We start from the raw sequence: 26572 nt of genomic DNA on the forward strand, positions 1-26572 counted from the left end.
TTAGGTAGTTTTCTGATCCGGGGAAGGTTAGACATGTACTTCTTTACTATGGCCCACACATGCGAGCATGAACCCACCAGGCGAGCTCGCACAACCATGGGGTCTAACCTCACGAACGGGCTCTTGTTGAATACCAAAGATGGAAAAGACCCGCATAATATCATGACAAACATAAATGTTGAAAATTATAAGTCGTAACATCTGTGTCCGTACTCATCATATTAGACAAGTATCTCAATGCACGCGACACACAAATATGTATGAAGTCTCCAGCTTATAATCATGACATAATGTATGATGCAAGACAAACATTTATTTATAACATAATAAGTCTGTGAATTATGCTTACCGAAATTTCTGTACATTCTGAAATACATAACATAGCTTTCATGGCTTGGTCTATGAAAATTTATGCACCATAGATTATCGATTATGTAACAACTTTACACAACATAGCATGATCACAAAATAGTATAGCTTTATCATAACTTATCATAGCATAATGTGACATAAACATGACAATACATAACATCAAATAATATAGTAAAACTTAACATATCAAGCATACATATGACATGTGCAGTGTAACGCCCTTAGGTTTGATATATATATATATATATATATATATATATTAAAATTAAAATAATAAAAGAAAGAAAGAAAAAAAATGTAACTGGCCAGCTCTCCTTTAATCTCTCTTCCCCTTCCCTCAAATATCTCATTTCCTATCAATAATTTTGCAAACAAAATAGAAGCAGGAATAAAATATTTTATAAGAAGAAGAAAGGCATTGAATGGAGAGATGGTTAGGCAAATAATGGAAGAGAGATATCATTTGATAAGCTTAGTAGTCACTTTTCCTTTTGCTCTTATGGAACACTACCTTTTCCTCTTGCTCTTATCGAACAATATTAATCTGTTGCAATTATTTAGATCCATAATAGAAATTAGCATCTCCTACCAAAGGAGTCCATTAAAATTGGTCAGAATACTTTCACCCAAATTTAAATGTAGAGATAGATAAGAAAGAGAGGGAGATTAGAAAAACAGATTAAATGAAAAAAAAAAAATACAGATAATAGAGAGGAAAGATGTGGAAAGAAAAAATAGAAACCGGATAAATAAAGGATTTGGAAAGAGAATTATTTATAATAGAAGAAAAAATACAAAGAAAAGATTAAGAGAGGCCTTAACAAAATCAAAAGAAAAGAAATCAAATACAAAGAAAGAAAAGAGGAATAAGAAAAGTTTAGAGAGGCCTGAATGTGTTAACAAAATCAAAAGAAAAGAAATCTAAAAGAAAAAGGAAAGAGGAATACAGAAAAGAACGAAAAAGGAAACACACTTAAGGCCAAAATACAAAATCAAAAGACAAAAAACATAGAAAGAGATAGAGCAGAGTACCGAAAGAATATCAGAAACACAAGAAGTAGTCACTTCAAATAAAAAATAAAAAATGAAATCTTAATATAAATAGAATATATACATAATATGTATATATATTTAGATGTATATTATAACGTTCTAAGACTTTATCCATGCAAAGTATTTAATGCTCGCATGAAGTCTAGCTTACGAACTATTGTAAGAGTTAGAGAATTGAACGTGAAATTGATACAATAGATTCATATAGGTTGGCTTGGATACAAAGGACAAAATCAAACTTTCATTAAGGATAAATTGGTGACACCAGTATAACCTAATCAGGTAAGTGGCCTTACTATAGGATAGGTCAAACATGATGATGTATGAGTATGACATGTTGTGATGTATGTTAAATGTACGTTATTTATGTTTCGATGCATGACGTACATGTTATATGCGATGCACTTAATGGCTTCTATGATGAGTATGATGTATGCATGACGATGTTATTAACGTGATGATGTTTTCCATGTTGAAGACACAACCCTAAGAGTAAGAAAATTATATTAATGTAAATATCCATGAGCACGTGCTACACAGTTAACAAAGAGATGAGATTAGAGAAGTGTGTCAGAAGAGACGTATAATTGGATTTAGAGGGACCTCATGCACATAAGCATATGGCTATTTCCCCTAGAGATGATGAGTGCAGACGTGCACCATATGATGAGCGTGAATGCGCCAGGTGCAAATGCGCACAGATGAGGGTGTTCATGAGGCGCATGACACTATGGGGTTCCGCTGAACTCCGGATGTCGCTACAAATTAGCTTGACCAGAGGGTCCAGGGGGTGTGCGAGTGCCCTAGGGATTCACACTCGCACGTGTGAGTCCTGTGTAGGGAAGTACTACACATCCAATTTGACCGAGACTGGAGGCCACCCTTATGATGTTTAGAGATAGGTCCCTAAATCATGATTGCATGTGTTTGCATTTGTATGCCCCCTATAGTGGGGCCAGTTACTGAGTATTGACCGTGTGCCACATCATTTTTCAAGTAAAGGCAAGGTGTACTTGTACGGAGGGCGGCGACATCGTGAGTAGAGATTGTGGCACGTGCATAGGGTGGACTCATATTTAAATTCCTAGTTAAGTTAGAATAGGTTGTTTTGTATTTCATTGTTTTAAATTATTTTGTTTTTTTTTTTTTCTCTAATGTCAGCATTTCGTAGTTAAACACGTAAGACCATGGCTATGTTTTTCAGAGAAGAAGTTGTTTTAAGCATTTTTCGAAGTTTAAGTTATAAATGATGTTCATGTAAGAGTTATATTTCCGCATTAGAGATGAGCATGAAACGCTAGTAGCGACTCTGAGTATGTGAAAATTTAGGGTCGTTACATGCAGGGGCCATAGGGAGTCACGGTTATGCTTGTCCAAGGAATAATGTCTATGGTCGCATGCCCGTTCCAAACCCCTTTTACATGCTTTCATCTTAGATAGATATTTACTATTTCATGTTGTGTCAATATGGGGGTGTATAATCATTCACCAGCCATGGCTAAATTGCTCCAAAATGTACTATAGGAGGCATGACTAGTTGTCTCTCCCTCCTAGCCAGGTTATATGCTACCAAAGCCGTTGTTGTTGCATAATCACTTTTAGTTTATAACATTGCTTTCTTTCAAACTATTTTCAACGTATTTGCTCGCTCATATTTTTCAAAATATTTCTCTTAACCGTGACTCGAGGCTCGAGCATATGCCTACGTTATCTGTGAAGTTTGAATTTTTTACAACTGATTTGCTTGCTGGGTTAGAACAAGTGTCGCCCAATTATCGTCCTACTACGGTAAGAGTGCGATTGTGACACAGAGCACACGTCATCATCCATAATACAATTCATCCAATCAAGCCAATAATAGAACCATTTATTTTGTTGACATAAACGGTATTACGTTACTTTCTTCGTTCCTTACACCACTTCCAATTTATTTTCCAGATTATTCCCATCAGAAACAGTAATCACACAACCCTTCCAACTTTCTCCATTGCCCTCACCATCAATTCTCCAATCTTACGAACATCATTTGCAAAATTAGTGAGTGTTTTCTTTTGGCATGCTTATCATCAATGTTCTGCTTTTCAACTCAGACATAACATTATCAACGCCTATTTTGATACGTGTAAATCCATCACACTTACATCAACGCCTATTTTTGAATCTCAGACCATGAAGAACAAAAGGACAAGATGAAAGATAATAAAATAAAAGTAAAAGTTGTTAGGTCATGGAGCTGCGGATTCTTTATAGCTTGGTCAACGTTTATATCCGGTAAAGCTATATTTGGTAAAGCTATATCTAGTAAAGCTATATATGGTAAATAGCTATATATAGTAGATGGTTAAATCGGGTAAAGCTATATATAGTAAATAGCTATATAAAGTAGATGGTTAAATCTGGTAAAGCTATATATAGTAAACTAAACTATATATATATCCCGTCGGTAGAGCTTTGAAAATTTACTTACTATATATATCCCGTCTGGTAGAACTTTGAAAATTTACTTTCTATTCTCTGTAATTCTCTCTTACTGTACATACGTGAAGTCATCAAAAAAAAAAAAAATCCTTTTAGCCGAGTTCTCCTTGCACTTTTCTCTATCCTGTTCTTTGTGTTCATCTAGATTGAGCGTGTGCGTTGTTGTGCGATCTGATCTCAAGAAATCTGATCTCTATTAGTTAGTTGGACAGCACAGGTTATGCAACAAAGTTAGGGAAGGGTTCGTGGAAGATTATGAAGGGTGCTATGGTGGTAGCACATGGCTCAAAATCTGGAACCCTATACACCACTGCAGGGTGTATGAACATAGCTGCTGTTGCTGAGAGTGCTTCAAATTCAAGTCTACGGCACAATAGACTTGAACCTATGGCTGCGAAAGGAATGAAGAGGCTGGCTGCGAAAGGAGTTTTAGAAGGTCTGAAATCTGTTGATGTGGGTCGTTGTGAGAACTATGTTATGAGCAAGCATAAACGAGTTAGCTTCACAAGGACCGCTAGAGAATTGAAGAAAGTGCGGTTGGAAATGGAACCATATGTGGAACAAGGTTTGACGAAGCAAGTGGGAGTTGAACTTGAGTTGCAGGAAAACTCACTTAGTGATGTTGTAGTAGATACTCATGAAACTCCTGAGACTACTGCTGAGGAACCGGTGTGGAGCAAGGTTCCAAGACCACGAAGCAAGTGGGAGTTGAGCTTGAGTTGCAGGGAAACTCACCTAGTGATGTTGTAGCAGATACTCAAGAAACTCCTGAGACTACTGCTGAGGAGCCAGATGTGGAGCAAGGTTCCAAGACAACAAAGCAAGTGGGAGTTGAGGTTGAGTTACGGAGAAAATCACCAAGTGATCTTGTAGCAGATACTCAACAAACTCCTGAGGTTGTTGCAGAGGAATCAGCAGTGGAGCAAGTGACACCTGAACTGGTGTTGAGAAGATCATCCTATACTATCAGAGTACTAGATATGTATGTACCTTCATTACACTATCTGTTGCTGATGAAAGGGAACCAGAGCCCTTTGATGAGGCCCTACAGTTGGAGGATACAACAAAGTAAGAGCAAGCCTAGGCTTCAAAAATGCGTTGTACTGAGGCTGAGTACGTGGCAATAGTTGAAGCTGGAAAGAAGACGATATGGATGATTGACTATCTGGAAGAATGGGCAAGAAGTAGCACGAAGATATTCTTTACAGAGATAGTCAGAGTGTCATACAGTTGGCGAAGGAACCCGGTCTATCATTTGAAGAGAAAACACAGAAGACGATACCATTTCACTTGCAGGTTAGTGAAAGATGGTGATGTGTTTGGAGAAGATAGAGGGTGCGAAGAATCAAGCAAACATGTTGACAAAATGTGTTGATGTTGGAATATTGAGGTTGTGCAAAGCCTCAATTGATATGGTGCCATGAACACCATGAAGATGCTCATGGTCGTTTGAGAATGAAATTCTTGGTTGACTCTTGGTCAACGGTTATATCCGATAAAGCTATATTTGGTAAAGCTATATCCGGTAAAGCTATATATGGTAAATAGCTATATATAGTAGATGGTTAAATCGGGTAAAACTATATATAGTAAATAGCTATATATAGTAGATGGTTAAATCTGGTAAAGCTATATATAGTAAACTGAACTATATATATATCCGGTCCGGTAGAGCTTTGAAAATGTACTTTCTATTCTCTGTAATTCTCTCTTACTGCACATACGTGAAGTCATAAAAAAAAAAAAAAAAAAAAAAAAAAAAAAAAAATTCTTGTAGCCGAGTTCTCCTTGCACTTTTCTCTATCTTCTTCTTTGTGTTCATCTAGATCGAGCGTATACGTTGTTGTGCGATCCTAACAAAAGTATGATAAAATTTTGTAAAACATAAAATCAAGCATGTTATGACTCGAATTCGAGCCATGAAGAAAAAGAAAAAAAAAAAAACTAAAGCAAATAAAATAAAAATAAAAATAAAAATAGTAAAAAAAATAATTTTAAAAACACACAGTACATGAGTTAAAAGACAATTCAAAATCTAATAAAATATCAATGCTATTAAAGTTATCTACAAACCAAAAATGAGTTCTGGAAATAAATGCTAAGACCCCAAAATACAAAGAGACTCTGACGGGACAACTCCCTCTCTGACTGTATAGCTCCCTTGTGACACGATCGTACATTTTCAACCGTGCAGTGTCATAGTCTTGACAGGTTCTTGACAAGTCTTAAGAGAAACTCAAGCACTGTTCAACTTTTTCGCATGTTTTTGTGATTTCATCGAACCTTAGGTTATGATCTCCTTCGCCAACCAAACGCAACTCATGTTAAATTCAAGCTTGTTTAGCCACACACGCCGTTTGTGCATGCAAGTTCAATCTTCTGTGACTCTAGCCAACTCGCCTCAACTCTAGGTTATGTCATTTGGCTCCACCTTGCCTCTACTCTAGGCTAAGGTCTCTCATAAGCAATGTCACATCTCATCAACATCTTGGTTCTCAAGAACATGACCCATGCATTTGAGGCCACTCCACGTCTCGGGACAACTCGATCATCTTGACTTATTTTATCGAGAACCAACCTATGTGTTATACATATCAACGGAACATCTCGAACATCCATCCATCTGGGTCCTTGTTATGTCGTTTATAGAATCTATGCCCAATAGTGGGTGCATATACCAATCTCTGACACATGGGCTAGGACGAAATGTCGGATCACCTGTGTCGTCCGAGACACTCGTCTCGCAATGTTCGCCCACAATGTGACACACGTATGTGCCCATAAGTTAGCTCGCTTAGTCCATAGGGCTAGAGGTGGAAGAGAGCTAACATCATGCCTCCCCTATAGTAAATTTGAGGCATTTCGTATCTCTCTAGAGTAAATGTGATTTTGGTGAGCGGTCATATGACCCCATGGAGCGTCTGTCAAGTGTTTGATTAACACCAAATTTGATAAGCTTTATCTTTCATATAAAAAAATTTAACTCCAGAGCTGCATGCTAAATCTCATATCAAAACATCGACATTTGAGATTATTTCTCTAGGCTCTACCCAACCTTCTTCAAGCTTATCTTTGACAGACATGTCACTATCGTTTCCTCCAACCTTGCTTGTGCCTCAGCTTGCCTTTAATGTACATTCCTCTTTGTGAGTTGGATGATGCACTGTCCTTCTCTATTGTATCATGACACTTACTTGTCTCGGCCCTCACGTAGTATGGGTGCAACTTGAGTGTCATCACTTTGTCAGTATACGTGTTGAGGTCACAACCTACTATCTTCATAGTATGGTTGATATGTTATGTTGTATTTGATGAATTAATATGTTTATGATATTTTAAGATATGATATTTGAGAACATGCTCGGGGTATGTTATGTGACTATTATGATATATGACATGATATGATATGATATGTGCATGATGTGGATTGTTATGTCTAAAAGCATGAACACGTTATGATATGATATATGTGTGACATGAATGATATGATATGATTGACATGCAAAACGACAAGCTAGCATGAAATACAACCCTGACATACACATGAAAGATATGATAAATGATATGATGGGAAGGAATACACTAGTGGGGTTATATTAAATGATAATGTAAATGGAAAATGTTAGGACCTCATGCATTATTGTGTACTCATACATGGGGGATACCCCTTCTCCTTCACGATAGTATGGACGTGTACGCTACGAGATAGAGGAACGATCATTATGTTTATCATAATGTTGCCGTGATGGTCGCTATTCTTAATGGGTGTCTGGAATCAACAGCTACCCGAGAATGCCCGCCCAATGAGAAAAGGGCCCAGAAGCTGTGCAAACCGACTAGTGGGTCCATATCACATGTGTGGACCGTATGTAGAAAAATTAAGTACACATCCAAATTACCCGTTTAGGATAGTCACCATAGGAAAATAGACTATTATGATAGATCTCATTCATGAAATTGTATGTGCTTGCATTGAATCCGGATAGGGGGTCGCATACTGAGTATTTCTTATAATAATCAAGTTATGTGCTACTCTATTTTTCAAGTAAAGGTAAGGCACCCCTATACGGCTGACGATGACATCACAACTAGGAGACAATAGCACATACTTAAAGTAGTTTCGTATTTTGAATTAGTAGACTATATGTTAGTATAGGTTAATTACATTTCAATTTCGTAGCTTTACCTTAAGTTATTTTTCTTCTTATTTTAATTTATATTAGTTTTTTTAAAGGTTTTAGATGAGACATGCAAGACGAAAATCACATTTTATTATAATGTTTTAAATGAAATATTTCCACAATAAGTGTTCATAATATGAATACAGTGACGACCTTAGGTTAAGTAGAAAATTTAGGGTCGTTACATAATTATTAATAGGGTAGAAATGTGAGTTTTAATGTAAATAAGATGGACGTTCAAATAGAAAACAACTCTTGACTATACGAGGAGCAACTTTGAAGAAACGGAATCCAAACGTACTAGGGGGAACGTAAATAAAGCCAACCAAGTAAGTGGTCTTACTATCGGCATGGTTAGAATTTGATGTTGTGTGTTGATACTTGCCTTGTGGTTTTGCACGTGTCATATATTTGATATGTGTGAATTATTTATCAAACGATGTGACTATGATATGATATGTATATGTTATGGTATGATGTGTTTGATGATATGTTTTGAGATAGGATACGAGAAGGATGCAATAAGCGTAATGTACGATATGACTAAGATATGTTCATGAAATGATATGGTTAGGTTATGTATAGAAAACAATATTATTATGATAGGTTGATAAAATGATGTGGTTAGAATACGTTCATGTAACGATATGACTAGGATACGTTCATGAAACGATATGAGTAGAATACGTTCATGAAACGATATGGCTAGGATACGTTTGGGAGACGATATGACAAAGATATGCTTATGAAACGATACGATTATGATACATATAAGATGCATATGGAACAATATAATCATGAGAATGATGTGTATATATATACATTTATATATATGTTATGATATGAGAATGATATGATACTGTTATGGTATGATATATTTAACATTTATATATATGTTATGATATGAGAATGATGTGATAATATTATGGTATGATATATTTAACGAATTGATATTCTTGTGATATGATATGTTAAGACATGATATGTCTAAGGTACACTCGAGATATACTATGTGACTGTTATGATATATGATATGATATGTGCATGATGTTAATGTTACCTCTGGAAACATGAAAACATTATGATATGGCATGTGTAACACGAATGATATGATATGATTGACATGCAAAACGACGAGCTAGCATGAAATACAACTCTGGCATATATCCATGAAAGATGTGATAAATGATATGATAAACGATATGAGAAGTGATATGACAAAATGATATGATATGAAAGAATATGCTAGTGGAGTTGTGTTAAATGATAATGAAAATGGAAAAATGTTGGAGCCTCATGCATCGGGTGATACCGCTTCTCCTTCACGATAGTACGGACGCATACGCTACGAGGTAGGAGAATGATCATTATGTTTATCAACAGGTACCAAAGAATGCTCGCCCGACCAAAAAGGGTTCCAAGAGATGTGCAAACCAACTGATGGGTCCATACTCGTATGTGTGGACCGTGTGTAGAAAAATTTAGTACACATTCAAATTGCCCATTAGGATAGACGTCGTACCAAAATAGACTGTTATGATAGGTACCATTCATGAAATTGTATGTGTTTGCATTTAACCTAAATAGTGGGATCATTTGCTGAAGTATTTCTTAAAATACTCAACCCGCATGCTACTTTTATTTTAGGTAAAGGCAAGACACCCAGCTGACGACGACATCACAACTCGAAACCATGGCACATGCATAGGGTAAATGCATTTATGTTCTTAGACTAAGACTAGGTTAAAATGTTTTAAATTTAAATGTTTATTTATTTGTATTTAGTCTTTCATTGTGACATTTTAAAGATATTTTCAAACACGTAAGTCTATAGCAGTGTTTTAAGATGAAGATTATGTTTTATGAATAAGTTTAAATGCTAATTTTTGCATAGAAATGATTACGCTATGATGATGGTAATAACTCTAGGAGAGGAACACTTGACCTAAAGCATCAATTAGTTTGTATTTTTGTAGGTAGACATTTGTATTAATTTCTATCCCACTCTTGTTCCTCGTTGGTAACTAACTTGAACAATACCTATTTTGCATGGTTTTCATTTGGATTTTGGATTTGAAGGGTAGTGTTATTTGTTTATAATTCACGCAAAATTCTTTCATGTTTTTGTATTTTTATTTGCTTTCATCTTATCTTTTAGTTACGATTCTTAACTCCTCTCCCTATTCGATCTAGCTGTTTCACTCCCAAAAAAATAGAGAGAGACATCAACTCTAATTAATTTCTTATGCTTTCGTTAGTGAAAAAGTTAAATAGCTAATTCGTCCCTAGACGAAAAGGAAGAAAAATGATTGAATAGGAACAGAATAAAGATCAAGATCAGTTCATTCATAAATAGGTGATTGAGTGAAACCGACACCAAATCCTCAAAATTTTATGTTGTTTTGTTTCAAATTCAACTACTCTAAACAATGTCTAGTTCCATCAATCAAAAATGTGAAAGAGGTACACAGATTTTGGACAACCCTCTTCATCACTATCACTGTGCAGCTCTAGAATTCTTCCCTAGACCGGCAGTAAATAAACACTTGAAAGAGAAGTATAAAATGAGATAAATATAAAAATACTTAGCAAGCCTTGTAACCTTTTATTGCATTCGATTTTAGTAAACTACTACGAAATTTTTTCTAGACTTTAGGAAGTTGGAGCCTAATCCTACCGTTATCTAAATTGTTGCGGAGGCATCAAAGTTTCGAGTGATTGTTTTACATCTCACAAACCCATTATAGGTCTAGAGGTAATTCACCAATTTTTTGCACCGCGCAGATCAACTCGATGATTTATCTTAGTTTTGAGTGAATTCAATTTCATAATCTCATATTTAGTAAGTTTCCTTTGTCTGGATAGTGAACAACTAATATCGTGGATTGAGGTGCGCTCTTATCATAACTCATAGGACAATATGATGTCTCTTTTTGGACACTGTTGTGGAAGGTTAACAATGGAGTAAACGTTTAGGGGACCGACCATGCATGTCAGTCAGTTACTAAATCTATTTTTATGGTCTATCGACCCCCTCTCAAGATGGTTTTACAGTTCAAAAGGTTGAGGACATTTAGGCTGAAAAGTTTAAGGATTTCAAGTTTTTTTTTATAGCATCTTTAGATCTGTCTTTGATGAAAGAACCAAGTGAATAGATCGAGCACCCTAGGTTCGTGAGTAGCAATCAAAAGTCTAGATCTAAGTGCTCTCAAAAGTTGGAATAGCCCCAAGGAATTAATCTCGACCGTCCTTCAAAATGTAAGATGAGGACTAAACCGCTTAAACACCCCCAAGAACCTTGTCAACTTCCACATCAAGGAAGAATCAAAAAGTTTAATAGGTCTAGTAACAGTATGAATGGTATCACTAAAGTCTCTACCTTCTATCTCCTCTAATGCATTCTTAACATCGAACTCGAAAGAAAATGAAGCTAAAATACAAAACTTTTCTCGGGCTCCGTGCCACTGATTTCTATGAGATGAGCCAAGCCAAACTTGATTTTTATAGCCGACCACTAAGGATTACTTTTTTTTTATTATTATTATTCAAATTTGTGATCACTTATTGTCACTTGCCCTATAACTTGCCTATTGGTTTTGTCCTTTCCACATATAGCTTCTTCCATGCCTTTTTAAATACTGCATTTTTCATCCAAACACTCACAAATATATTCTCGCCATACCTCTCTCTTCAAATATCAATTTTTATCCCCTCACTCACAGTCTCTCTAATGGCAACGAAGTCAACTATGGACTTTACCTTCAAAGTACGACGAATGACTTTGAAGGAAAAGAATATATATGTTTTACGTTGAGTTTGAATAAAGAAGGAGGAGTGAAATCCAATTCGGTCGTCAGTGCAAAGAGAAGAGACCGTCAAATTACTTTACCGACTGAAATCCGGGAAGGGAATAGAAGGGTAGGGCCGGAGAATTAGCTGCTGCTTTGGTTCAGTCGCTGCTGCAAGGAATTGACTCTCCACCTCTTTATTCCCTCAAACACAAGGTAAAGCAGCAGGATATTCAGCTCAATCACTGGAACCTGCTTTCAAAGTACGATGATGTGAATCAGAATTGATTGTTTCAGCAAACTCTACGCCCCATGAGTTTAAGCAGCTTTCTGAATCAAGAAAGTTTAAGATTTCAAATTCCAATAGTAAATTTCTATGAACATAATCCAAGTTTAGATGGAAGAGACCCAGTAAAGATAATAAAGGAAACAATTGTAAAGACGTTAGTGTTTTACTATCCTCTGGTAGGGAGACTAAGAGAAGGGTCGGGAAAAAAGCTATTTGTAGAATGTACGGGTGAAGGGATTTTGTTCATTGAAGCAGATACTGATGTGACCTTGGAACAATTTGCCGAAGTTCTTCGATTTCTATTTTCATCTTTATGGTTGGAAAATGTTATATACAATGTTCCAAACTCTGATGCGATCGTTAATTCTCCATTATTGCTCATTCAGGTACGTATAGCATTTTTCTTTGATATATTTTTTTTTAATTTAAGGTTGTTTTTTCTTACCAGTTTATACAATTGAGATTCAAATTTATACATCTATACTTAATAATCGAGTTGACTTTTTGTTTCTATATTGGTCTTGTAGGTGACGCGACTCAAGTGTGATGGTTTCATTTTTGCTATCCGTTTTAATCATACAATAACAGATGGTTTCGGCCTTGTCCAATTCATGAAGGCTATAGCGGAGATAGCTCGTGGAGCTTTTGCTCCATCTATTTTTCCACTATGGAAAAGGGCTCTCTTATTTGCAAGGGACCCTCCCAAAATCACTTGTAGCCATCGTGAATATGACCAAGTTGCTATCAGCAAGGGCGCTCTCATTCCAATAGACAACATGGCCCATCGCTTCATCTTCTTTAGTCCCCTCCAAATCACCACCCTTCGTCAAACTTCACCCATCCACCTTCGCCATTTTTCATCCTTCGAGCTCATCACAGCCTATGTTTGGCGCCTTCATATCATAGCCCTTCAACTTAGTCTAGAAGAGGAAGTGCGCTTTCTTTGCATCATGAATCTACGCTCCAAGATCAACTCTTTGTCATTAGGGTATTATAGTAATGCTTTTGTTTTTCCTGCCCAACTCACCACCGCCGCAATGCTTTGTAGGAACCACTAGGATATGCTGTAGAATTGATTAGGAAGGCTAAGGCTAAGATGACGAAGGAATACGTAAGGTCTGTGGTAGATTTTATAGTGATCAAAGGACGATCCCATTTCATTGCAACTGGGTCGTACATGGTATCAGACCTAACAAGAGTTGGGTTTGATGAGATCGACTTCCGATGGGAAAGGCCATTTTTGGTGGACTTACAACTGGAGGGTTGGGAATTTCCTTGGTAGGATAAGCTTTTGTATACCTTTCATGAATAAAAAAAAGGAGAAAAGGGAATTATGGTACCCATGTGCTTACGTGCTCATGCCATGGAAAGATTTATGGCTGAATTTCGTGCCATTTTGGTGGAACAAGTGGTTGATGAAGTTGAATGTGGAACCGATGGTCCATAGAACCCAAAGCTAATGGAAGATATTTCTTTGGACGAACTAAGAGCGTAAACTAGTTTAATTTCGAATTAAGCTTGTGTCTAAGTTCTCAAAAATCTTAGACCAACTAATTGCAAACAAAATTCTATTGACCCTTATAGTGCAATTAATTAACTCATGCACACGTAAAAATAATTGTCAAAAGTTTATTATGGGTAGCCTCTACCTTTCAATGCATGTAAAACGTAACCTACCATTTTGAAATATCATTTCTACATGTGCACAAGAGATAATTAAATCATACTAACCTTTGGATTGAACTTAATTATAGTGGAAATCAACCATAACTTCAACTCCAACTGCATGCTAAACCTCAGCGCAATCCCTTTGGGGCTATCCTCTAAAGTCGTTGGCACAACACTTCAAGCAGTATGTGAGATTCCACATCGGTTGGAGAGAAGAACGAAACATTCTTTATAAGAGTGTTGAAACCTCTTCCAAACAGACGCGTTTTAGAAACCTTGAGTGGAAGCCCGAAAGAGAAAGCCCAAAAATGACATATGTACTATGGTAGAATTGGGTTGTTACAAATGGTATCAGAGGGACTTGGGCTGTTACACAGTAGGACCACTCAAGTGTGAGCTAATAAACTTGAGCAACTTATATAGTAACTTTAGGAGAATTGTTTGTAGACTTAGTACAACAAGTTACTAACTTATAAAGCAACTATATGAGAATTGGCTGTAGTTAAAGTTTTGTGGTTGTGGACAAGGCTTTAATTGTAGACCAAGTTTTGTGGTTGTGGACAAGGCTTTGTGCTTTAATTAGAAAGATTGTTAGTAGTGGTTCTTAACTTGAGGGGAGAGAACTAGAATTGGTAGTAGTTTCCAAATTGTAGACCAAGTTTTGTGGTTGTGGACCATACTTTGTTCTTTAGGAAGATTGTTAGTAGTGTTCTTAACCGGAGGGGAGAGAGCTTTTGAAACAAATTAATCTTAAGCACTTGCCTTTTCATTCTCTTTTGTTGTTAGGTTGGTGTGAAAAAAAAAAAAGCACGTTGCTTCCTAAAATTTCTCCGCAAGTTAAGAACCACTACTAACAATCTTCCTAATCAAAACACAAACGATTAAACAAAATTTGGTTCACACCTTAGCCACTACTACCAATTCTGCTATAGTTGCTTCATAAGTTAGTGACTTATTCTAGTAAGTCTAATAACAATTTTACTAAGATTACTCCATAAGTTAGTAACTTTTTTAACTAGCTCAAGTTTATTAGCTCACAATCTCCTATGTAGACTTGCTAGGGCCTTGGTTAGAATATATGAATGTTGCTCTCTAGTGCATACAAACTCCAAAACGATTTGTCTCTTCTTAACACACTCACGGATGAAGTGGAAGTGAGTGTCAATATGTTTACTGCGTCCGTGAAATACCGGGTTCTTCATGACTGCAATTGCAGATTTGTAGTCAACGTAGAGAGTTGGCTTTAGTTTACTTCTAGTCACTTCGCTCAATAAATTTCTCAGCCACAATGCTTGGCACGACCCTGCAGTACTCCCATGAAATCGGCCTCACATGAAGATAGTGCCACAGTTTGCTACTTCTGAGATTGCCAAGAGATCAAATTTCCATGGAGATAAAACGTCATTCTTGTGATGCTTTTTCTATCATCAACGTCTTCAGAAAATCACTATCGGTAAAACCGATTAGGTTCTTCAAGACCTCATCCTCTTTGATACTTCAACCCATAGCTTGTGGTTCCCTTCACATAGTGAAGAATGTGCTTAACCACTTGATGGTGCATCATGGTGGGATTTTCCATGTAGCTACTCATTATTCCAACAACATCTGAAAGATCTGGACGAGTATGAGTCAAGTACCTTAGACTTCCAATGACATGCCTATACTTAGTGGAATTCACCAAATTTTCTTCAGCATCTTTCCCGAGTTGTAACTTTGTTTCCATGGGATACTTGGTCGGGTTGCACTTTGTTATCTTAAATTGCTGCAACAACTTCTTAACATAGTCTGATTGCTTTAACATGATACAATCTTTCATTTGGTTCACTTCAATACCAAGGTAGTACATGAGTAATCCGAGATCATCATCTCAAATTCTTTCATCATTTGTTGCTTGAACTCTTTGACGGCTTCCACACTTGTACTAGTGACGATCAGGTCACCAATGTACATGTCAACTATGAGTGTTTCAGTCTCATTGTTTCTTGTATACATAGCTTCTTCTTGTGAGCACTTTATGAACTTTAGACTCTTTAAGCTCTTGTCCAATGTACGTTTCACGCCCTTGGTGCTTGTCGTAAACCGTAGAGGGTCTTTGACAACTTGTACACTCTGTGTTCTTTGGCTTTGATGAGGAACCTTTTAGGTTGGGCAACATACACTTCTTCTTAGAGATCACCGTTTAGAAATGTTGATTTGACGTCCAAATGATGGACCTCCCACCCGTGTTGAGCTGCGAGGGAAAGAATCAATCTTACAATGTCCAGTCTGACCACAGGCGCAAAAACCTCCTCAGAATCAATCTTGCTTTATGTTTGATGACATTTCTTTCACTATTCTTCTTCAACTTAAACACCCACTTCAAATAAATGGGCTTGTGTATGATGATGTTGAATAAACATTAAATATTATTTTCTTTAGTGGGTTTTAAATTCAGAAGCTAGTAGAAAAGTGAAAGACCTAGAAGTCTTGTAGATGGAAGGTCAAGAGTTGTTATAGGAGATAATGGCGTTTTGATGGCTATAATTAATTTTTATTATTTAAGTTTTAGAAGAGCTTATGAATTCTTATAAATAGATTGTTCTTTAAAACATGGAAGTAATAGAAAAGTGTTTCTTCAGAAAAAAAAAAATAGAGTGTTTTGTCTCTCCACTCACACCAGAAAAAATAGAGTGTTTTGGCTCAAAATGAAGACAACATCAACAACGACACTCTGTGGTACCTCTGCAACCATATGTGTGGTCATGAGTACCTATTCAAAAAGATGCAAAAGATAGAAGATGGTCATATGTCATTTGGAGATGCTTCAAATGTGGAAGTTAAAGATCGAGGTATGGTTCATTACTTGCAAAAGGATGGCTTAATAGGGTAAATCCAAGATGTTTATTACATACAAGACCTCAAGACCAGCATATTGAGTATGGGGCAACTTACAGAGAAAGGTTACTCGATATTCTTAAAAAGACTGGCTGCTACACTTGAAGGACAAGCAAGGGCGTTTGGTTGCTCGAGTCGGATAGGAAAAAATCAGATGTACAAAGTGAATTTAAGAAGCATACGAGAAAAATGTTTGCGAGTCGACGTAGAAGACAAGACATCGTTGTGGCATCTCCGCTTTGGTCACCTACATCATGGCAGCCTAAAAAAGTTAGCGAAAAAGAATATGGTGCACAGGCTACCCAACATGGACTACAAAGGAAAATTTTGTGAAGAATGCGTGCTCAGTAAGCATGTGAGAACCTCGTTTCAAAAGAAGGCTGAACTTTGGGCTAAACAACCTCTCGAGTTGATTCATACAGACATATGTGGACCAATTACTCCCGGGTCTTTCTGGTCGAACAAACATTCTCTGATAGCTGTTAATGCTAGACACCCGTTAGGAATAGCGACTGTCACGGGAACATTATGATAAATATAATGATCGTTCCCTACCTCGTAGCGTTCGCGTCCGTACTATTGTGAAGGATAAGGAGTATCTCCCGATGCATGAGTACACAATAATGCATGAGGTATCAACATTTTTTCACTTTTACTATCATTTAATACAACCTCGCTATCGTCTTCCTCCATATCATATTATTTAATCATATCATTTCTCGTATCGTTTATCATATCATTTATCATTTAATCATATCATTTCTCATATCGTTTATCATATCATCTTTCATCCATATGCGAGGTTGTATTTCATGCTAGTTCGTTGTTTTGCATGTCAATCATATCATATCATTCACCACGCACATATATCATTTCATAATGTTTTCATGCTTTCAGACATAACAATCCACATCATACACATAACAGATCATATATCCTAATAGTCACATAACATATTCCGAGCATGTCTTCAATATATCATATGTGACGTCCTGTTATAATTAAAAAAAAAAAAAATTGCCAAAGTCACCCGAGGACGCGAGAATTTCAGCGACCGTCGGAATTCTCACACTCCACACGACCCAGACCCTCATGGATCGCCAAGCGCTTCAGGACGCTCTCACCCACCTTCAGCCAACACTCCTAGACACCCTCGTGTACTTGCAACGAAGAATGGAGAGAAAAATCGAGAGAGAGAGAGAGAACACATGCAACATGGCGAATAACCCCACTATTTTATACCTAATTTGGGGGTTTAATAATCGGCCATTAAAAGTTTAGGTGGAATTGTAATTATTTGGCAATAATTACTTATTGACTATTTCAACGAATACCCAGTAACCCCATTACATAAACACATGCAATATCTATTCTTTTAACATATCATAGCATGACCTTACGTAGTTTTTCGGTCTGGAGAAGGTTAGACGTGCAGTACTTCATTACATATGGCCCATACGTGCGAGCATGAACCCACCAGGTGAGCTCGCACACCCATGGGGTCTGACCTCGCTAACGGGCTCTTATCGAACACCATTGAGAGAAAGGACTCGCATAACATCATGACGAACATAAATGCTGAATTTCATAAGTCGTAGCATCTGCGTCCGTACTCGTCATATTAGAGAAGTATCACAATGCACACGACACACAAATATGCATGAGGTCTTCATAACTTATAATCATGGAACAATGTATGATACAAGACAAACCTTCATTTCTTTATAACATAATAAGTCTGTGAATTATGCTTCCAAAATTTCTCTACATTCTAAAATACAACATAACTTTCCTCTACATTCTAAAATACAACATAACTTTCCTGGCATGGTTTAGGGAGGTCTATGCATAATAGATTATCCATTATATAAAAATATTATGGAGGATCACAAATAGCATAGATTTATCATAACTTATCATAGCATAACGTGACGTGACGTGACATAATAGAACATTGAATAATATAGCATAACTCGACATATCAAGCATACATATGACGTGTGTAGGGGCCATATGGTGTCATGGTCATACTTGTCCGGGCATAATGTTTATGGTCACATGCCCATTCCAAACTCCTTTTACGTGCTTTCATCTTAGATAGATTTTGACTATTTCATGTTGTGTCAATATGGGAGTATATGACTGTTCACCAAAATCATGTTTACACCATGGCTAAATTGCCCCCAGAATGTACTATAGGGGACATAACTAGTTGTCTCTTCCTCTTACCCGAGTTATATGCTGCCAATGCCGTTGTTGTTGCCTAATCATTTTTAGCTTATAACATTACTTTTTTTCCAATTGTCTTCAACGTATTTACTTTTTCTCATTTTTTAAAACATTTCTTCCAAACTCGAGGCTCGAGCATACGCTAACGTTGTCCGCAAAGTTTAAAATTTTCACGACTAATTTGTTCACTAGGCTAGAACAAGTGCTGCACAATTATTGTCCTGCTGCTGTAAGAGTGCGATCATCCATAATGCTATTCATCCAACCAAACCAATAATTGAGCGACTGGCGTAAATGGTATCACATTACTTCCTTCATTCCTTTCACCACTTCCAATTTATTTTTCAGATTATTCCCATCAGAAACAATAATCACGCAGCCCTTCCAACTTTCTCCATTGCCCTCGCTATCAATTCTCCAATCTTACGAACATCATTTGCAACATTAGTGAGTGTTTTCTTTGGGGATGCTTATCATCAATGCTCTGCTTTTCAACTCAGAGATAACATCATCAACGCCTATTTTGATACCAATGTGTAAATCCATCACACTTACATCAACGCCTATTTTTGAATCTCAGACCATGAAGAACAAAATGACAAGACCAAAGATAATAAAATTAAAGTAAAAGTATAATAAAATTTTGTAAAATATAAAATCAACCATGTTATGACTCGAATTCGAGCCAGGAAGAAAAAGACAAAAACTAAAGCAAATAAAATAAAGATAAATATAAATATATTCAAAATCTAATATAACATCAGTGCTATTAAAGTTATCTACAAACGAAAAATGAGTTCGAGATATAAATTCAAATAAATGCAAAGACCACTAAATACAAAGAGACTCATGTGACGAGACAACTCTCTCTTTAATTGCACAGCTCCCTTATACACGGTCATACATTTATTTGAATTTATAATTACGCACCTCCCTAAACAAAGTCGAGTTCCATCCATGAAAATGCGCAAAAGGTACCTAGATTCTTTTTTTCTTTTTTTTCTTTTTTTCTTTTTTTCCTTGCTTTTATATTTCTTTTGTTTTTATTCCAAAACTCTCAACAATGTCCACTTTCATGGAACCATTTATTAAAAAAAATAAAAAAAATAAAAGTCAATTTTGGTTATTTGGTAAAAGTATAAAAATATTCAATAATTTTCTTGTAAGCTTTTATGGCATTTAAATTATAGTAAGTTACTACGGACTTTTTTCTAGACTCTAGGAAGTTCGAGCCTAATTCTATAGTTGTCTAAATTGCTGGAAGGCATCAAAGTTGGATGATTGTTTTACTTCTCACAAATCCAAGTTTAGACGAAATTCACCCATTTTTTGCACCGTGCAGATCTACTCGATGATTTATCTTAGCTTTGAGTGAATTCAATTTCATAATCTCATATTTAGTAAGTTAACTTTACCTGGGTAGTGAACAACTAGTATCCTGGATTGAGGCGCATTCTTGTCGTAACTCATAGGACAATATGATGTCTCTTTTTGGACATTGTTGTGGAAGGTTAACTAGTGAGCCTTCCACAATAATGGAGTAAATGTCTAGGGGACCGACTATGCATGTCAGTCAGATATTAAGTATATCTTTATGGTCCATCGACCTCTCTCAGGATGGTTTTTTTTTATGGTTTTCTTCATATCTGGGAGATTCGTGTAGAGTTAGTTTTTGTAAATCGACTACGTGGAAAGATGATAAGAAAAACATACAAAAATCAAAAAGAGTTGGGAAAAGGCAAAAAAAAAAAAAAAAAAAAAAAAAGTGATGATTTTTGAAGATCATGATGAAGATGAAATGTAGGTGACACGTGTGAGCCATCGGGTGGAGGAATGAGGACACATTGAAGCAAAATTCAAAAGCCGAAAACGTATAGGATCAAGCCACGTGTTAGCACGAGAACAATTGGGTCCGTGACCTAACACGACTTAAAAACTGCCAACTCATATGTGCCATATGTCACGACGACAAAATTTGAAAAAGTGTACAATGTTTGTTATGAAAAATTACGAGAATGCCCTAGGATGAGAATTTAAGATGCATGCGGATTTTAATGTTTTTTATTGTGCTAGAAAGGAGGATAAGATATTGTGATATGCGCTCCGGGTGTTTGATGGACGTTATCTCCCTTTCAACTAACATGAATGATTAGATTATGCATTATATGCCTTAGTTGATCAATATGATTATCTTCCCTACAAAGCATGCACGAATGAACAAAGTTACAATTAGAACACTAGAGCTAGTGCACTTTTCACAATAACTCAAGTCAATATATTTCCAGTAGATCGAGCACCCTAAGTTCGTGAGCAACAATCAAAAGTCTAGATTTGAGTGCTTTCAAAAGTTGGAATAGGCCCAAGGAGTTAATCCCGACCGTCCTTAAAAATGTAAGATGAGGACTAAACCGCTTAAACACCTGTAAGAGCCTTGTCAACTTCCACATCAAGGAAGAATCAAGAAGTTTAATAGGCCTAGTAACAGTATGAACGGTGTCACTAAAGTCCCTACATCCTATCTTCTCTGGTGCTTCCTTAACCCTAGCAAAACCTCGCAGGGGCTAGATGGGAGTTCCTCTAATGCATCCTTAACACAACTCGACTATGATGAGGCTAAATGTGATTATATCGACTGCATGACAAAGTCAGATGTAATGAATCGTAAATTATCAACATCGAACTCGAAAGAAAATGAAGCTAAAACACAAACTTTTCTCGGGCTCCGTGCCATTGATTTCTATGAATGAGCCAATCCAATCCAAACTTGAGTTTTATAGCCGGTGACTAGGGATTACCTTTTTTTTATTATTATTATTCAAATTTGTGGTCACTTATTGTCACGTGCGGTATAAGTTGTGTATGGGTTTTGTCCTTTCCACTTTTAGCTTCTTCATGTCTTTTTAAATAATGCATTTTTCATCCAAACACTCCCAATTATATTCTCTCTTCAAATATCAATTCATATCCCCTCACTCACCGTGGCAGCCATGTCGACTATTGATTTTACCTTCAAAGTACGAAGATGCGAATCAGAATTGATTGCTCCAGCAAACCCTACACCTCATGAATAATCAAGAAAGTTTCAGATTTCATATTCCAATATTGAATTTCTATGAACATAATCCAAGTTTAGAGGGCACAGACCCCGTAAAGATAATAAAGGAAGCAATTGCAAAGACGTTGATGTTGTACTATCCTTTTGCAGGAAGATTAAGAGAAGGGCCTGGAAGAAAGCTATTTGTAGAATGTACCGGCGAAGGAATCTTGTTTATTGAAGCAGATGCAGATGTAACCTTGGAACAATTTGGCAATGCTCTTCAATTTTCGTCTTCGTCTTCCTCTTCATCATACAATGGTCGATGGTTCGGCCTTCAATTTATGAAGGCTATAGCGGAGATAGCTCGTGGAGCTTTCGCTCCATCGATTTTTCCAATATGACAAAGAGCTCTTTTATCTGCCAGGGACTCTCCCAGAATCACTTGTCATCATCGTGAATATGATCATGTTGCTATCAGCAAGGGCGCTCTCATCCCAATAGACAACATGGCCCATCACTTCATCTTCTTTAGTCCCCTCCATATCACCACCCTTCGTCATACTTTACCCAACCACCCTCGCCACTGTTCCACCTTCGAGCTCATCACAGCATATGTTTGGCGCCTTCGTACCATAGCCCTTCAACTTAGTCCAGAAGAGGAAGTGCGCTTTCTTTGTATCATGAATCTACGCTCCAAGATCAACTCTTTGCCGTTAGGGTATTATGGTAATGCTTTTGTTTTTCCTGCCCAGCTCACCACCGCCGCAATGCTTTGTAGGAACCCACTAAGATATGCGGTAGAATTGATTAGGAAGGCTAAGCTAAGATGACGAAGGAATACGTAAGGTCTGTGATAGATCTTATAGTGATCGGAGGACGATCCCATTTCACTACAACTGGGTCGTACATAGTATCAGACCTAACGAGAGTTGGGTTTGATGAGGTCGACTTTGAATGGGAAAAGGCCATTTTTGGTGGACTTACAACAAGAGGGTTGGGAATTATTCTTGGTACGATAAGCTTTTGTATACCTTTCATGAACAAAAAAGGAGAAAAGGGAATTATGGTACCATGTGCTTGCCAGCTCATGCCATGGAAAGGTTTATGGCTAAATTTCGTGCCATTATGGATGTGGCACGAGTGGTTGATGAAGTTGAATGTGGAACCGATGGTCCATAGAACTCCGGTTCGAATTTACGCACCAAAGTTAATGGATGGTATTTCTTTGGACGAACTAAGAGCTTAAACGACTAGTTTAATTATAAGTTTGTGTCTATTTATATTTTCGTGTCTAATGTATCTTTCAAATGTCTAATATATGTCCGTTACGTCTTTAAATTGTCAATTGTACTGTTTAATATAACACGTATCCAATTAAGTGAATAAGGTTTGTTTTACTATGTTACATAATTTTGGGTTTTGTTTTATAATTTTTCCCTTTTAGTTATAAGAATGTCAATGTAATCTATTATTATAGTTTGTCCACTTAAAATCCAATTATTTTATTTTATTTTATTTTCAAACCAAGAATCAAATATTTCTGTCTGTACTATAAAAGGAGAGAGCAGATTTATACAGCAAAGGACCACGATGCCTATTAATTAGAAGATTTTGAAACCAATAAGTCGGTATAGTGTTTAAGGAACTCCCATTTTCCTTCCCGCTCCAATACGGTACCATCGAACTAAACGTGATGTTAGTTAGGGTCGTGTTCTCAGTAATTAGATTGACTATGCTGGACGATGTTCTTAGTGATTCGATGAGGTGAAAACACATAAAAATAAAAGTAAAAATAAAAATAAAAACAAAAACAAAAGCACAAAATTAAGTAAAATTTTGTGGAAGTTAAAAACATACCACACTATAGTCAAATTCCGAAAAACAATTTTAAACAAGCGCTATTCAAGATTTATGTAGGAAATATGGGTGGGATACCAAATGATTATAAGTGACAACCCAAAGGAAACAGATAGAACTGACGCCTCAAGTCAGCAATCCTCTCTGACAATGTAGCTCGAGTACTCTCGAGTACTCTCCATCTTGATCAGTAGTGTCAATCACCTGAAAAGGAAAAGCAACTTTCTTGTATGCTCTCATCGCAACCTTTAACCTAATAAGTTACTATGGACTTTTCACTAAGCTCTTGGAAGGTCGAGCCTAGTTTAGCTATCTGAACTCCTAGAAAGGCCTCAAAGTTTTGTACAGTTCCTTTCCATGTTCAAATCTTATTGAGGCCTAGGGTCGTTACCACATTCACTATGGGCAACTTTCATGAATCCTCTACCTGCAAAGTCTGTACCAAGTTATCCCTACACTCAATAGAAGCTCTCACCTTGACAACTACCCATGTAGTCTCTGGAGATCCGTTAACGGAGTCTGGTGTCAGCCTTGATCCATTTTTACACTCAATAAATTTAATCATCCTAAGCAAAATTAGTCCCTAATCTCTCCCAAGACAAGTTAACGGAGTATTTCTCTTTTACAGTTAAAGAAGGTGAAGGAGAAAGATCAGTTAAGATTTTATGGCTTCGGAAACTAAACACCATAAGGATTCTATAAAAAAAAAAAAAAAAAAATTGAAGTAATTTGGATATTAGAAGCTCGTAAACGGAGTTTCCAAATGTTGACGAAGAGGTAAGTAGCCATTTTAGACATTTTTTAAGAAATACTTATATAGGAATCACTTGGATTTCTATACGACTTAAGGAAATATGAAAAAAAAAACTAAGAAATGTGTGTGCGAAGAACTTTAATGTGACAGCCACTTTGGTTCTCTACCATAGCTTTAAAAATCTGGAACTTCTGAAAAGTTTCTGACTTATGCTGTAGGAAGTAAACTCAGCTCATGCGACTATAGTCATCAACGAATAGTAAAAAGTATATACTTCCACCCAAGGACTTCGTTTGCATTGGCCCACATAAATTAGCATGAATTAGTTCTAGATAATGTGAAGCTCTTTTAGCTTTTCCAACAGGAAAGGACTTCCTAGTCTGCTTGCCATAAATGCATCCTTCACATAAATTAGTTGAGTCAATTCTTGGTAATCCGAAAACCATACCTTTATCCCTGAGTATTTTCAGGCCGTTCATATGAAGATGTCCATATCTGAGATGCCATAATGTTGAGTCATCTTTCGTGCTAGCAGTAAGAGCAAAATCCTCCATGTTAGAAATATCAAGTGGAAACATCTTATTTGAAGTCATGTCAATTTGAACTTTATGGCCTGATTTCTTATGCGTAATGACACAAGTGTTGTCATCAAATAGAACAGAATGCCCTCTGGTCATCAATTGCCCAACACTCAATAAATTGTACCCTAAATCAGGTACAAATTGAACATTATCTAATTGTTTTATCTTACCGTGACTGGTTTCGACATTTACCATACCTTCACCTTAATCTTTTGCGTCTCATCAAGCTCTTTGAATAAGGATTTTGTGCCTGTCATATGGTTCGAGCATCCGCTATCAACAAACCATAAGTCACCTTTTTTCGGATTAGTATCCATGCACGCCATAAACAACTTTTCTTCTTCTTCTTCTTCATTCTCTGCTGCAAAATTCATTCGTTGATTTTTATACCAACAATCAGATTTTGTGTGCCCATACCTTCTACAATGGTAACATTGTATGACATTCCTTTGTTCATTGAATTGTCTCTGTCCATCACTTCTCCATCTACCCCTGTTATCACGACCACCATGGAAGCTGCGAACTCCTCCTCTTCCACGACTTCTACCTGCTAAATGAATAGTTTCTCTTTCGTTGTTTTCGTTGTTGGTTGTCTCCTTCACTTGTAGTGCCTTTCTTTCGTTCCTTTTTGATGCTCTATTGATTCTTGCCTCATGAGCCTGAAGTGAGCCCAGCAGTTCATCAACGAAGAGTATGGATAGATCCTTAGCTTCTTCTATGGCAGCCACCACATGGTCAAACTTTGGAGTTAAGCTTCTCAACAACTTTGCAACAATTGTTTCGTCTGAAATTTTCTCTCCATAGGTGCGCATCTGACTGACTATTGTCATTGTTCTGGACAAAAAATCAACAATTGATTCGCCATTCGTTATGAGCAGAGTTTCAAAATCACGTCTTAGAGATTGCAATTTTACTATTATGACTTTTGAATCTCCCTGAAACTCTTTCTGCAGAATTGACCATGCTTGCTTTGATGTGGTTGCTGCTGCAATTCGTGAAAAGATAGTCTCATGAACTGCTTGCTGAATAATGAATAGAGCCTTGGCATCGTTTTTCTTGGTTTCTCTTAGTCTCTCCTTTTCTTCTATTGTGGGTTCAAATAGATCAACAAACCCGTGCTCCACCAAGTCCCATAGCTCCTGCGATCTGAGCAAGGTCTTCATCTTGATGCTCCACCAAGTCCCATAGCTCCTGCGATCTGAGCAAGGTCTTCATCTTGATGCTCCACCACTCATATTTCTCACCATTAAAGATTGGTAACAACGGTGCAGAGGAAGAAAAACCAGCTACTGCCATTTTTGTTTTGTGAAAGAAAATAATCACTCGCCCTCGTGTCGAACGAACTTGGCTCTGATACCAAAATTGTTGGAAAGAGGGATAGTGAAAGAGATAAGAATAGATAAAATAGATA

At 36.8% G+C, this 26572-nt stretch overlaps 1 protein-coding gene and 2 pseudogenes across 1 annotated transcript; 2 read left to right on the plus strand and 1 right to left on the minus strand.

Moving 5' to 3' along the window:
• The first annotated feature begins 10513 nt into the window (after window positions 1–10513).
• On the plus strand, window positions 10514–13608 carry LOC111777775 (benzyl alcohol O-benzoyltransferase-like; annotated as a pseudogene).
• An 8308-nt stretch (window positions 13609–21916) lies between these two features.
• LOC111777777 (benzyl alcohol O-benzoyltransferase pseudogene) lies at window positions 21917–23148 on the plus strand (annotated as a pseudogene).
• Window positions 23149–24807: 1659 nt separating this feature from the next.
• LOC147789060 (uncharacterized) lies at window positions 24808–25991 on the minus strand. Its single transcript, XM_087118489.1, has 2 exons — window positions 25457–25991; window positions 24808–25286 (listed from the first exon to the last, which is right to left on the minus strand). The coding sequence occupies exons 1-2, from the start codon at window positions 25989–25991 to the stop codon at window positions 24808–24810; spliced, it is 1014 nt and encodes a 337-aa protein (XP_086974615.1).
• Between the last annotated feature and the right edge of the window lie 581 nt (window positions 25992–26572).

The sequence above is a fragment of the Cucurbita pepo genome, chromosome 16 (genome assembly GCF_057944985.1).
Source record: "Cucurbita pepo subsp. pepo isolate OVF chromosome 16, ASM5794498v1, whole genome shotgun sequence".
NCBI lineage: Eukaryota > Viridiplantae > Streptophyta > Magnoliopsida > Cucurbitales > Cucurbitaceae > Cucurbita > Cucurbita pepo.